This window comes from Lepidochelys olivacea (assembly GCF_965140295.1).
Source record: "Lepidochelys olivacea isolate rLepOli2 genome assembly, chromosome: 2".
NCBI lineage: Eukaryota > Metazoa > Chordata > Testudines > Cheloniidae > Lepidochelys > Lepidochelys olivacea.
In genome coordinates this window covers 255,407,242-255,421,255 of record NC_140412.1, presented here as the reverse complement: position 1 = coordinate 255,421,255, position 14,014 = coordinate 255,407,242, and the positions used below count along the sequence as shown (strand labels likewise).

The 14,014-nt window shown below is 48.1% G+C and overlaps 1 protein-coding gene across 2 annotated transcripts in view; it reads right to left on the bottom strand.

Moving 5' to 3' along the window:
• The window catches only part of PRKAG2 (protein kinase AMP-activated non-catalytic subunit gamma 2), a 386,465-nt gene extending 372,989 nt beyond the window's left edge, over positions 1-13,476 (bottom strand). Inside the window, exon 1 of one of the 2 annotated variants that reach the window (XR_014710259.1) lies at positions 11,946-13,476. Coding sequence is in view for 1 of the 2 variants with exons in the window: in XM_084619463.1 (XP_084475589.1) it covers positions 11,946-12,047 (102 nt within the window). In the remaining variant the exon portion in view is untranslated. The remainder of the gene's footprint in view (positions 1-11,945) is intronic. The other variant, XM_084619463.1, reaches the window with a different exon arrangement.
• Positions 13,477-14,014: the final 538 nt, after the last annotated feature.

The following is a 14,014-nucleotide window of genomic DNA, read 5'->3' as shown; positions in this document are numbered from 1 at the left end:
GCACTCAACAGCAGCAAATCCCACTCCAACAATCTTCTGTTCCAGAGGGAATACTAAAGCAAGATGAAAGCTGCATCCCAGTGGCTGAAACACTCTTTGAAGAAGTGTTGCTAAACTTCCAGGGTCTGGGTACTGACTGATCACCATTCTTAGCTTTGGGTCACCCAGGTACATTACCCAGGAGCAAACCGTAGGTCTGACATCCTTCATGAAGAGTGGGACCCTGAAGTCTGACTGCCCAGACCCCTGAACCAGTGACTCAGCCCTCCCAAGTCCCCAGTTGATTTGACATATCCCTCCTAGAGTCCACCTGACTGTAGGAGCTCTGAGTTCCTACTTACACCCTTCAGGGGCAACGTGACAGTAAAGCACAGCAACAATGGCTTAGCAAAAGAATTTCTTAAAAACACACACACACTTTTCTCTTTAAAAAGCAGACAGGAGTTACAGATCTATGGAAAACAAACTGCTGAATCCAACTCCTTTAGTCTGATCTTTACCCTCATCTGCGCGTCCATGGGTTTGGTCCAAATCTTTTAAAGGTGGCAAAGTCCCTCCTGCTTCCACTCCCTCCACCTGTGCCTTCTGTTTCTAGTGATTAAATTGCTACCTCTGCTTAGAGAAGCACCCCTTTTTAAAAGAGACGCTGTACCTGTTTAGTCAAGTGGAGCAACTGTAGCTCTCCCATCCATGTGCTTTTCTTAGACCATCACACAGAGGGAAGGGGAGCATCCAGGCCTCTTCTCCCTCCACCCCCACCAGTTTCCCTGTAAAGAATCCAGAAATCCCCCTATTTCACCAGGGGAGAGCCATTCAATGCAGATGGCCCTTGATGGCCCTGTCACAGCTTCCCAGATACAGCTTCCCCACTAAGTGTCAAGTTCCCACTATCAAAATAAATGCTCAAAGCCACACTACAGATTATGATCAAAACAGAAGCTGAATTACAATAGGCATTCACAAAACACAAATGGAATTCATAAGCTCACTCAAATATATTCCCCCCGTTTGGACAAAAACTGGGGAACCACTATGGCATGTGATAACACCTTTACTCTACCACTTGGCTTGCTGTTGCTCCCCATCCTTCATCTGTATGTTGTCTATTCAGGCTTTCCAGAGCAGGGACCTTAGGTACTTATAAGGTCCGCATTACTGTAGCATCACAACATTTCATAATTGTTAGTGTATTTATCCTCACAACACCTCCATGAGGTAGGAAAGTATTACTATGCCCATTTAATAGATGGGGAACTGAGGCACAGAGTGACTGATCTACCCAAGGCCATACAGGAAGACTGAGGCAAAGCAGAGAATTGAACCAAAGCATCCCATGTCCTAGGCTAGCACTTTAACCACTGGTTTATCCTTCCTCTCCTCAGGTTTGGAACTGCTGGAAGATCAAGAGCAATTTTATTATTTACACAGCACTAATAGCATGCTTGCTTGAAAAGTTGCCTGTAAAGTATCTAAAGCTTTCCTAGTGCTATGTAAATTAATTACCATGTCTGGTTTTTCATAACACTGTAGGTAATGCATATATGTACCATTGCTCCCTACTGCTGGAATGTCAAATCTGTGTGTATGTGTGTACGTCTGTAAGGTATAGCTGACAACCTGAAATATATGCTGCAACAAATCTGTTATACTTCCCATTACACCAACTCTACCTAATGTAAATTGCCATTCTAAATTATATAGCAATGTAAAAAACCCTAGACACTACGTTATAAAGCTAAACTTTAAGTGTCATAATTAAGGATAATAACAAAAAATGTGGATTGCATTTTGGTTCTCTACAAACAAAACAAAGCTCCCACACTATATAGAATTCATATCAAAATATTTCACATAATTTAGAGCAGCAGCTCTCAAACTGCAGGTTGGGACCCCAAAGTGGGTTGCAACCCAATTTTAATGGGGTCGCCACGGCTGGCTTAGACTTGCTGGGGCCCAGGGCCAAAGCCCAAGCCCCACTACCCAGGGCTGAACCCAAAACCCAAGGTCTTCAGCCATGGGTGGTGGGGTTCAGGATATAGTCCCCTGCGTGGGGCTCGAGCTCTGGCTTTGCCTCCCCCCAACCCAGGGCAGCAAGCTCGGGCAGGCTCAGGCTTCGGTCCCCCCTCCTCTGGTCGTGAAGTAATTGCTGCTGTCAGAAGGGGGTCATGGTGCAATGAAATTAGAGAATCCCTGATTTAGAGAATGCACTATTATACAAGTTAGCATTAATTAAATTGAAGCATTATACTCCAGATACTGAGAACGTGTGAATAGCTGCAGTCTAGAATTCTTTCCTCTATTGTCCACCTTAAGAGTAAACATATCAATCAGACACAGCAGCAGAAATTGCCATGCCAAAATTGTTTCCACACATTACGATTACTAGAAACAGTTCAATGGCCACACAGTATCATGCAGCCAAACCACCACTATCTGTCTATATAAGGCCTCTTTTTCTTTCCATCATGTGCAAAATATATTCCATTCAAGGACATCAAGTTCAAAAGTCTTGTTCTTTTGCCTTCACAGTCCTGCATTGCTCTGCCCCTCCCCACCTGTCAGGCCTTGTCTCTTACCACAGTGCTCTCTTCCCCAGCAACCTTGATGCTCCATTTCTCCCACAACCATCTCTGCATTGTCTTTCATGGCACGCGAGGCATGGGGCACCTTCTGGTATAAATGCAGTTTTAGTCTGAAAAGTGACTATGTTAAACAGTACCTTACTCAACAGATCTGTTCAGCATATGTATCCAGAATCAGCTTTACTGACTTCCATGCCAGTAAAGCTTTGGCTACTTTTTACTCCTCTTAGCCCTGTAGAACCAGCACAGAGGGGTACAAGCTGGATTCTTAAGCCTCCCCACATGTCAGCAAATTCTTGTAAAATTCTCTCGGTTACATCTGTATAGCTCCCTTGAAGGTAGTGTGGCTGCACAGGAGTAACAGTTGACATAATTTGAAGTCCACGGGCCACACAGGTGTTACTAAGTGCACAATATTAGCCCATGGAATATTTATTACTGGAAACGATTCATGAAAAAGAAAATACATATTGTCTCTCATATCTCAGGGCTGGGAGGTGGGGGGAAGCATCTTTGTCATTGAAACAAACATAATGCTCCATCATGCCATTTTTACAGTCACTTTTCCAAGTAGACCTGACCCTCAAAACTTCAGCATCACTGTCTATACCTACTGGCAAGAAGGACACATAGAATCATAGAATATCAGGGTTGGAAGGGACCTCAGGAGGTCATCTAGTCCAACCCCCTGCTCAAAGAAGGACCAATCCCCAACTAAATCATCCCAGCCAGGGCTTTGTCAAGCCTGACCTTAAGAACTTCTAAGGAAGGAGATTCCACCACCTCCCTACGTAACGCATTCCAGAGTTTCACCACCCTCCTAGTGAAAAAGTTTTTCCTAATATCCAACCTAAACCTCCCCCCACTGCAACTTGAGACCATTACTCCTTGTTCTGTCATCTGCTACCACTGAGAACAGTCTAGAGCCATCCTCTTTGGAACCCCCTTTCAGGTAGTTTAAAGCAGCTATCACATCCCCCCTCATTCTTCTCTTCCGCAGACTAAACAATCCCAGTTCCCTCAGCCTCTCCTCATAACTCATGTGTTCCAGTCCCCTAATCATTTTTGTTGCCCTCCGCTGGACTCTTTCCAATTTTTCCACATCCTTCTTGTAGTGTGGGGCCCAAAACTGGACACAGTACTCCAGATGAGGCCTCACCAATGTCGAATAGAGGGGAACGATCACGTCCCTCAATCTGCTGGCAATGCCCCTACTTATACAGCCCAAAATGCCATTGGCCTTCTTGGCAACAAGGGCACACTGTTGACTCATATCCAGCTTCTCGTCTACAGTAAACCCTAGGTTCTTTTCCGCAGAACTGCTGCCGAGACATTTGGTCCCTAGTCTGTAGTGGTGCATGGGATTCTTCCGTCCTAAGTGCAGGACTCTGCACTTGTCCTTGTTGAACCTCATCAGATTTCTTTTGGCCCAATCCTCTAATTTGTCTAGAACCCTCTATAACCTATCCCTACCCTCCAGCGTATCTACCTCTCCTCCCAGTTTAGCGTCATCTGCAAACTTGCTGAGGGTGCAATCCACACCATCCTCTAGATCATTAAGGAAGATATTGAACAAAACCGGCCCCAGGACCGACCCTTGGGGCACTCCACTTGATACTAGCTGCCAACTAGACATGGAGCCATTGATCACTACCCGTTGAGCCCGACAATCTAGCCAGCTTTCTATCCACCTTATAGTCCATTCATCCAGCCCATACTTCTTTAACTTGCTGGCAAGAATACTGTGGGAGACTGTGTCAAAAGCTTTGCTAAAGTCAAGGAACAACACGTCCACTGCTTTCCCCTCATCCACAGAGCCATCCACATAAGCAGAGTCTTTCTATATCTGCAGGATATCACTTTCTTACTAATACGTATTCTCTTAAAAAAAACAAAACAGTAAATAACCTTACATGCTGCATAGCAGTAATTATAATGCAATGATTTAACCCTTAGCTCCATTAAGACACATATACCTCTCAGGCAAGGAACTATAAAGAATTCATTCCTCTTCTCCCTCTACCTTTCAGCAGTTCCTGTCCCACTCCTGTTCTCTCCACAAACATACAGAGCTTCTCCCACCTCCCACATCTCCAAATGATTAACACAACATGGTCAACAGCCTCATGTTCCATGCTTCTGCTCAGCTTCCACCCCCTCCTTGGTTCTTCCATGCCCATGGCCTACTCTTCTGATGCAATTCACCTCCTTCCTGCTGGTCTACAGCCCACAGGAGCTGCAGGGGACAGGGAGGGAAGGAAGGAGGGAGGGGGCAGGGCATATCAGAAGTGCAAACTGGGAGAGAGAGGAGGTGGTTGAAAGGAGCAACTGTATTTTTCCATAAACCTAGCTGGTGATCAGCTTGTGGAATGTCAAGAAGCATAAAGATTGAGAGCCCTTGTCATTTTTCTCCTACCTACTGTAACTGCAGTTGCTAATCCTTTTTATCTGATGCACAGGAGCTTTCAGATTTCATTGTGAAAGTTCCAGGGCTTCTCCTCACCTTCCTCAACTCTTTAGTCCATTAAGGGAGATCTGATTTCAAAATTGCAAGAAGGTAGAAGTTTGGGACACATTGTTTTCTGAGTCTCATGAAGAAGACACAGGGACAGTTCCAGATTCCATTTTAGGGAGACACTTCCCTCTCCTCTCCCTGCTGAAAGAAAGTCTTTCCAGATAAGTTTGTGCTCCAGGGTCACACAGGTAGCAGAGTCCCTCATTAGCTCCTTTGGAAAAATTCACAACTTAGCACTTCCATCTGTTGCTGTCACAAGTAACTCCAAGAATGGAGTGTAGTCCTCTCCTTGTCCAACCCAGCAGTCATCTGGCAAAACAAAGTATATTATACGATACTGGAAAGGAAGAATCATTTTATGAATGTGATTTATTAACTGGAGAAACACTAGGTGGGTGAGATAATATCTTTTATTGGATCAACCTCTGTTGGTGAAAGAGACAAGCTTTCGAGCTACACAGAGCTCAGAATGAGCTTATGTCATTCTGTTTATGTCAGAATGAGCTCTGTGTACCACAGAAACGTGTCTCTTTCACCAACAGAAGTGGGTCCAATAAAAGATATTATTTCACCCACCCTGTCTCTCTCATATCCTGGGTCCAACACCGCTACAACACTGCAAACGTTTATGAACTAAGCAACCACTCACTGCTTTGCTATAATGGAAAGCAAGAGATGGAGGGAGAGATCCTCGGTTGGTGTAAGTTGTCATAATGCCACTGAAGTCCACGAAACGAAGAGAATTTACACCATCTGAGGATCCGCCCCAGGGTCTCTACACGACAACAGGCATAGGTACAGCATTAAATCTGCTCCTAGAGATGGCTCCTTCAGAACAGAAGCACTATGAGGAAGAAATGTGGGAAACCGTGGAGAGCTGCTGCCCATACTACATCTGTTCTGTGCATAAAAAAGGTCTGTTGTCTCCACAGCTATTATTAAGAGACCTTTCCCAAGTGGGAATATATCACTACACCAACCTATAAATATCACTACACCAACCTTTCTGTCAGGGCAGGAGGACAAGTGGCAATAACCACTTCATTGGACAGATATTTTGGCCTCACTGATTACTGTACACAAAGGAACAATGAAATTTTTCACTATCACCTTCTAACATATTTAGGTCTAATACACAAAAGTGCTAAATAGCTGCAATTCCCACTCATTGGGGGCTGCAGTGGGGCTCAGGTGACGATCTTGGGACAGATTCCACTCTTCATTACATTTAGTGTACATTCAAAGTAACTGAGAGCAGAATCTATCCCGTTTGCAGTGAGATGAAGTTACAATGACAATTTTTAACGTATTCCAACAGAACAATTCTGTAAGAAGATTACAAAAGGAAAGTATTGATCTCTCTGCTAAGAGCTTTGAGTCAGCAGACAATTGCATCTAGCCTTAGAATGGAGACGACAGTGCTTTTAAAATATGTACCAAGCAAGATAGGTTTTCAATTTGTATTATTACTAATTCTGTTGCCTTCTAATGTTTTAAAAGGAAACTCTGTAAAAGCTAAAATATCTACATTAGAGATGAGCAACAGCCACAAAATTGAGATCTGTGTCTGAACTTTGGCATACAAGGGGGACATTCAGACCTGGGATTTCATTTGAAGCCATCTCTACTTTAAATGTATAGAAAGTATCTTCAAGATTTCAGAAAGTGGTGCTATGAAAGGGAGGAGCAGATTTCGCCTCTTAATGTATCTCATATTGGCTCCTATGGTCTAGCTCAATTACTAGTCTGTCATTATAAATCACTTGGGTAATTGCAAGGAGTAAGTTCACTGAGCACAGGCCAGTGATTTAGCAACTAGCGCCTCACTCTGCCATGCTAGAGAATCTAATGATATGAGGTTTATCTTGGACTACCACAAATCAGTTTAGCAGGTGATGGGAGCATCCAGTTTACAGGAACTCAGCAGACTGCCAACCTTCCCAAGAGCAAGATTTGGGTGTCACAATGCAAATGCTTCACTTGTGCAGAAGGGGGAGATTCAGCACAGAAAGCACTGTTTCAGAAAGAAAGTTTGTCAGACTTTTCTATTATGTCCTACAATTCTGCCCCCAACCCTCCATTCTTGCTTGAAATTCCCACCTTGGGTTGTGAGCCACAACAAAATGGCCTCTTTAACACTGATCAATTTGTTCCCACTGTATTCAACCCCTAAAAAAGGAAACAATGAGAAAGAAGGAGAACATTTACACCTTCCATTCAGGCACAACTAATATCTTTGGTTTTCTCCTCACACCTAATTTTCTTTTTTTTTTTTAAAGTCTTCTGTGCTTTTCATCAAAGCTTGTCAACTTTTTCTAGGTCAAGTCTTTCAAGTGGCACGGATACACCCCCACTGTAGGACTAGAAAGTATCACTGACTCCCAACCAAATCAACTTTATTTCTTGTGTGGATTTCTCTCTCAATACTTTCTCTTAAAATTACACTCTCTTTTATTTCACTTTCTGTTCACACCTCCTTAGTCTTCCCCTTGTTGCCCCTAATCTGACAATCTCAATGAGCAAGAATTAAATGTCTGAGCAATAAACACAACCTCACAGCAAGACACAGAAGACGAGGATGAGCAAAATAAAAATTTCTGTCTGATGAAAGCTCCCTTGACAACTACAGCAGCACTGACAGGCACCACTGAAATAATAGGAATGATGCTCCAAAACAGCCAAGAAAATGTTATGAAACAGAAAAAAAAAAGTCTAAATTAATCTTTCCAAATGAAAATTCCACTGTCAAGTGAGGAGTATAACAAAAGGTGTATTGCAATTACAACAGAAGATAAAAAACTACTGAAAAATACCACCAAATCTGAAAAATTATGACCCATTTTAGAAATACTATAGACCTCAACTCTGCAGAAAGAGGAAAGGTGTCTATTGGTTCAGGGTGGGGGGAAGAGATCAGGTCTTTGTTAATTTTTAAGTCTTGAATTGCTCCCAAATGAGCAAACAGCAAAATAGTTACTGACTTCACTGAGAGCAAGATCAGACCCGAATCTGATTGTCTACACGGTGATAAAAAACCCACAGCTGGCCTGGGTCAGCGGACTCTGGCTTGCAGAGCTCAGGCTCCAGGGCTGAAATACTGCTGTGTAGATGTTCTGGCTCAGGCTGAAGCTCAAACGAGGGTGGAGGGTCCCACAGCTCCAGCTCCAGCCTGAGCCTAAATGTCTACACAGCAATTTTTAGTCCCGCAGCCCAAGCCCCACAATCACAGATCAGCTGACTCAGGCCAGCCACAGCTGTACTAGGGGGCTTTTATCCCCATGTAGATGTGCCCTTAGTGGCATATGTGCAAGTATCTACCACTGTCCAGGTGGCAACTTACAAAGCAGGCACAGCAAAGAGGCCACGAACTTAACAAACACAGACAATGAATTTGTTCCTCTAGGACAAGACTGAGGCAACCCTGGGGAAGAAGATGAACTTTGTGATTAAGAAAGAGAACTAGAAGCAGGGGCATGTGCAGGAATTTAAATTTCACCCCTTTTGGAGAGGCACATTCTGGGCCCTCCCCCTGTCCCCCAAGGAACTCACTCTCCCCTCTCCCCACCTGGCACTGGGAGGACCTCGCTGCCCATCACTGTCCCAGCAGGAGCTCACTCTTTCCTCTGCCCCATCCCCTGACAGGAGCTCGCTCTTCCCTGCCTTTGCGTCCCTAGGGCTGGAGAAGTTCTATGCCCTTGGCCCCAACTATTATTGGGGGGGCTTTGCCCCTGCTTGCCCCCCCTTGTGCACACCCCTGACTAGAAGCCAGAACATTCGGGTTCTATTCTTGGCTCTGCCAAAGACACTCAGATTTGGAAAAGTCACTTAATCCCGTCATGTCTCTATTCCTCCATGTATAAAATTAGGATAATTACGACCACACTGGGGTGTTCAATGTTTGTAAGGCATTTTGAGATCATCAGATTGAAGTTGTATTACTGGTGCTGTGGCAGAGATTGGTGCCTAGACACTATCATGATGGACACATTGGAGACACCCATGTTAGATGAGGGGGGCCTAATTTTGAGCACACTAACACACTGTAGGGTTGAAAGTTTTACTCACACTACTGGGCTCATGTTCCACTTCAGAGAGACAAAGGAATTCTACAGAACTAATTCTTCCCATTAAAAAGTCTCCTTTGTTTTATACCACAGCATTCAGTATGCCCTACATGTTTGCATTTGCTTGTTTTTCCATGGGGGGAAAAAAACAACCAAAAAGCATAGAAATAAAGTTAGCTAATGATTTCCTGTTGGCCTGGAAGGGACGTGCTCACACTGCCTCCTTCCACTGGACAGCTGGAGCAAAATCTAGACCCCTCAGCAGGAGGAGCAGGAACTCTGAAACTCATTGCTAGAAGCACCACAGCCAAGAGTGGTGAATTCCAAAAAAGGAATGAAGATTTATATAAATAACAAGAATATACTGACAAAGTTTTGAAAGGGATAAACTCTCCAGCTTCAGCGTATAAGCCAACCTCTAACTATTGGACATTAGGGAAAAATGACCCTCTGAGCAAGTTATTCTATACTGCCCGCCTATTACAGAGTTTCTTGCACCTTCCTCTGAATCAGCTGCTACTGGCCACTCTCAGACAGGAGGCTGGACGGCCTGCTGGTCCGGAATTTGATAAAAGGGTTTTACGCTGGAAAATGATTAATCAAAACTAACTTTTTGCGGGGAAATAACTGATTTTGACAAAAGTTTCATAAGTCCAGAATGAAACATCAGGTAACAGAGTGAGCAAATGACCCCAGCCCAAAACAGCTAATAACCCCATGGTTAAGGCATTCATGTAGCATGTGGGAGAACAGGTTCAAGTCCCGGCTCTGCAGCAGGGCCTTGAACCTGAGTCTGCCACATGCCCAGTGAGTGCCCTGACCACCAAGCTATTGTGGGGTGAGACACTCACAATCTCACCTGTGGGAGCTTTTCCACTTGGCATAAATAATTAAATAGTCACTACAGCAGGGACTTGAGCCTGGTCTCCCACCTTTCAAGTCAGGGCCCTAACCACCAGGCTATTGAATCTGGGACTAGCACACACAAAAATGTTAAAAGGTCTCAGTTTACCCACCTGGTTATGGGGGGGGGGAAGAGAATCAACCTCTTGCTCTAAATTTTCAAAAAGTCTCAGTTTCATCCCCATATGGAACTGGAGACATTTTTAAATTATGCAAATTTTCATGGGATACGAAAACCGTTTCCTGCCAATCTGTACACTTCTCTGTTCTAGTATAACCATTCCTCTGCACCTACCATTCCTGCAATAGGTTGCTTTGATAAACTAAGAGGCTTCTGAGCTATCAACCTCCTGGAAATCCAGCTCTGAATTAGTGTTTGAGGGCTTCAGATTAAAGGCTCCAATTCAGTCTCACTGAAGAGACAGGTCCAAGTGCCGAAGTTTGGGCACGTTCAGGCCAGCATACTGCTTTGAGCTCACCTCTAGTTAAAATACACTCAGACTGTACAGCACTGCACATGAAATATCAAACCCTCTTAGAACTGTGTCAAACAAATCACTTGGCTAAATGAAGGGAGCAGTTAGTGCAGTGCATGTTGTCCTCTCCCTTTGCCCAGTCACACACTGCAAGCCTGGCACTCTGCATGCAGCTGGGCTGGGTCTGGTTAGTGCGTGAAAGGGAAGAGGTGGAGGGATCCAGTCCTCCCTCCCCAGCGCTAGCCCAGCACCAAACTGTACCTCCTCTTCTCGGGGGGAGGGGGGTGAAGTTATATCTTTTATTGGCTCAACTTCAGCTAGTGTGGCTTGAAAGCTTGTCTCTCTCACCAACTGAAGTTGGCCCAACAAAAGATACTACCTCACCCACGCTGTCTCTCTAATATCCTGGGACCAACACAGCTACAGCAACCACACAGGGAACAGCCCCAGCAGGAACAGTGAACAGCTCTCTCCGCCCCCCACCTCGGGGTCTACCTGGTCCAGGGGCCACACCTCTCCCCCCACTAGCTGCTATTCGCCTGGTCCATACACAGGCTCACACAATGCATGCACTGCCCCCGCCCCCAAAAGCGGTTCACCCGCTAACAAAATATACCACTTATAACTGCTAGACTTATTCTTCTCAGGTGCAGACCTTGCCAACCCAATTTGCAGCAGCCTCTCTCCAGCAAAGGGCAAAGCCCTCAGCCCCTCATGCAATCTGGTCAGAGGGGAGCCGTCCCTGAGGCGTGACACTGCCCGTCTTTGGGCAGGGTCGCAGGTGGGACCCTCCTCCTGCCCCCCCCGTGTGAAGGCTGGCTGCACACGGACTCCGGCCTGTTCGAAATCGGCTCCGTAGGGCGCGCGCGCACCCACCCACCCGCCGGCCCCACTCCGTTGGGGCTGCCGCTGCCAGGGGGCGGGAGCCTGCGCGGCGGGCAGGCCGCCCCCCGGCCACCCGCGCGTGCCGTGCCGAACGCCCGAGCACGCGCTCAACGGCAGCCGCTTCCCCACGCGCCCCAGCTCTTGCTGCTGAATGCCAGAAGCGGGCAGGGGGCTCTTCTTCTCCATCCCCCGCCCCGCCCCCCCCCACGCTGTTGCTAAGTGACAGAAGAAGCAGGCACCGCCGCACGCTGAACCCCCAGACCCTCTCCTGCTGCAAAAGGCCAGGAGGCGCGTGCACCTTTCTTTACCACGCCCCCCCCACCCAACCTGTTGCTGCGAAATGGCATGAGGTGTCCACGCTGCCCAGGAGAAACACCCCCCGCCCAGCCCCATGACAGGAGGCGCGTGTGCTGCCCGCGCTGCAGCGTGCGGATCGCAGTGGCTGCAGCCCTGTCACCGCCACCAGGAGGAGGAGGAGGAGGAGGAGGGAGGGAGGCAGGGACGGCGCAGAGGCACTGACCGGGATGTGCACTCGCAACATGCGTCTCCTCTGGCTGGAGCCTTTCCTGCTGCCGCTGCTGGAAGCATCTTTCTTCTTGGTGTCCATGGCAGTGCTTCCCATCCCGCTCAACAAGGCGTCACTCCAGAGGATGGCTCCCCAGCAAGGCTCCTCTTCCACCTCCCACCACTGTCCGCCACCAGCAGCCAATCTGGGCTTGTTTTCAAACCCTCAGGAACTGGGGAGAAAGGGGGTGGGGGAACCAAAGGGGAAGGGAGGAGTTTCTCCAGCTGCGGTTTTTTAAATGGGGGCTGGGAAAGTTGCTAGGGGCCCCCGTCTTTTCCAAGAGCAAAATCATGAGACATCCTTAAAATTGCGGTTCAGTTTATAACTCTTCCGCCCGTTCAAAAATATCCGGAGACTCTTGGTGGGTGAGAAAGTTTCCTTCCCTTTGCACAGCAAAGTGACGTGTCCCCCATTACACGTGCCCTGGGGAGAAAGAGGAAGGTGCAAAAGTTGAGCTCGACACCGTTTGCAAATAAATACAATCCCTGGAGTCCGGATCCTGCGACTAGGTCCGTCCCTCTCTGTCAAACAGGAGGCGGTGCAAGCGCTCCCTGAAATGCGACTTCTTCCTCCGTGCAGCCTCAGCAGGGCCAGAGCTACGAGAAACTCACGCAGGCCTGGAGAAGGCGGTGGTGCAAACAAACATTGCAATGTGGTTCCCCTTTCCTGCTGGAAGCCGGAATCCCAGGCAGGACTGATGATAATCAGGGACTTCAAGGAGGCAGCACCCGGCCTTGAGAAGGAGGAGTTGCAAATGCTGCTTGCAATCTGGCTCTGCTGAAAACAAGAGGCTGCGCTTAACAGGAAGTGCAGCGAATCATAAAATACTTTCTCCCCGATCTGACACTGCTCCCCTTTACATGCGTCTGTCTCCCGGGCATCTCCAAAAGCACATTTGCTCCAGTCCAGAACACTTCCCTAATAATTCATGATCTGACGGCGACCTAGCGAGTGTTTGGGAGGGGGGCTGTGAAGGCTGTTGCTAGTTTGCAATTGCTGATGCACGAGGGACTGGCTGGATTTCACATAGAAAAAGAAAAAGAAACAGCGACGTTCTTCCCCGCCCCGCCCCCAAGGCGAACCCCACTCCCTGGGATTTCTCGGGCATGCCGGAAACACAAGAGACGGGGATTATGTTCTCCAGCGCCATCAACCCACAGCCTGCAAAAGGCACCCTGTACACACCCCCTTCCTCCTCCTGAGTCTGGCCGACGGGCGGCTCTCACCACCCCCTGCTTCCAGGAGCCATCAACACAGTTGTTGCGCAATTTGTATCACTAACCACCACCTCATCGCTGCAATGACCACAGAGGGCCAGTAGGTGGCGATGACCACGGCCCCCAGCAACGCGCCTGCCAAACTCGGTGTAGCGGGTGCGCCCGGCCTCGCAGCGCGGTGCTCCGGACACACCGGGGCTGACGGAGAGCGCCCCGCAGTTACCTGCCTGGGGCTGACAGCGGGAACCCCACAGTTAGCCCCTTGGGGCTCCGGTCGCCAACTTTCTATTTGCAGACAAGCAAACACCTTTGCCCCGCCCCCTGCACCGCCCTTTCTCTGAGGCCCCACCTCCCACTCCCTCCATCACCCCCTCCCTCTGTCGCTCGGTCTCCCCCACCCTTGCTCACGCGCTCATTTTCACTGGGCTGGGACAGGGGGTTGGAGGGCTCCAGCTGGGGGTGCAGGCTCTGGGGTGGGGCCAGAGATGAGGGGTTTGGGGTGCAGGACAGGGCTCCGGGCTGAGGAAGGGGGTTGAGGGGGCTACGGGGGGGGCCCAGAAATGAGGGGTTAGGGCGTGGGAGGGGGATCCAGGCTGGGGCAGTGGGTTGAGATGCAGGGGGCGAGGGCTGCGGGTGTGGGCTCTGGGGTGGGGTTGGGGTTTGAGATGCAGGAGGGGGCTCCAGGCTAGGGCCAAGGGGTTCAGAGTGCAGGAGGGGGCTCAGGGCTGGGACACCAGAGGGGGTTCAGTGTGCTGGTTCTGGACAGTGCTTACCTCAGGCAGCTTGCAGGAAGCAGCAACATCTCTC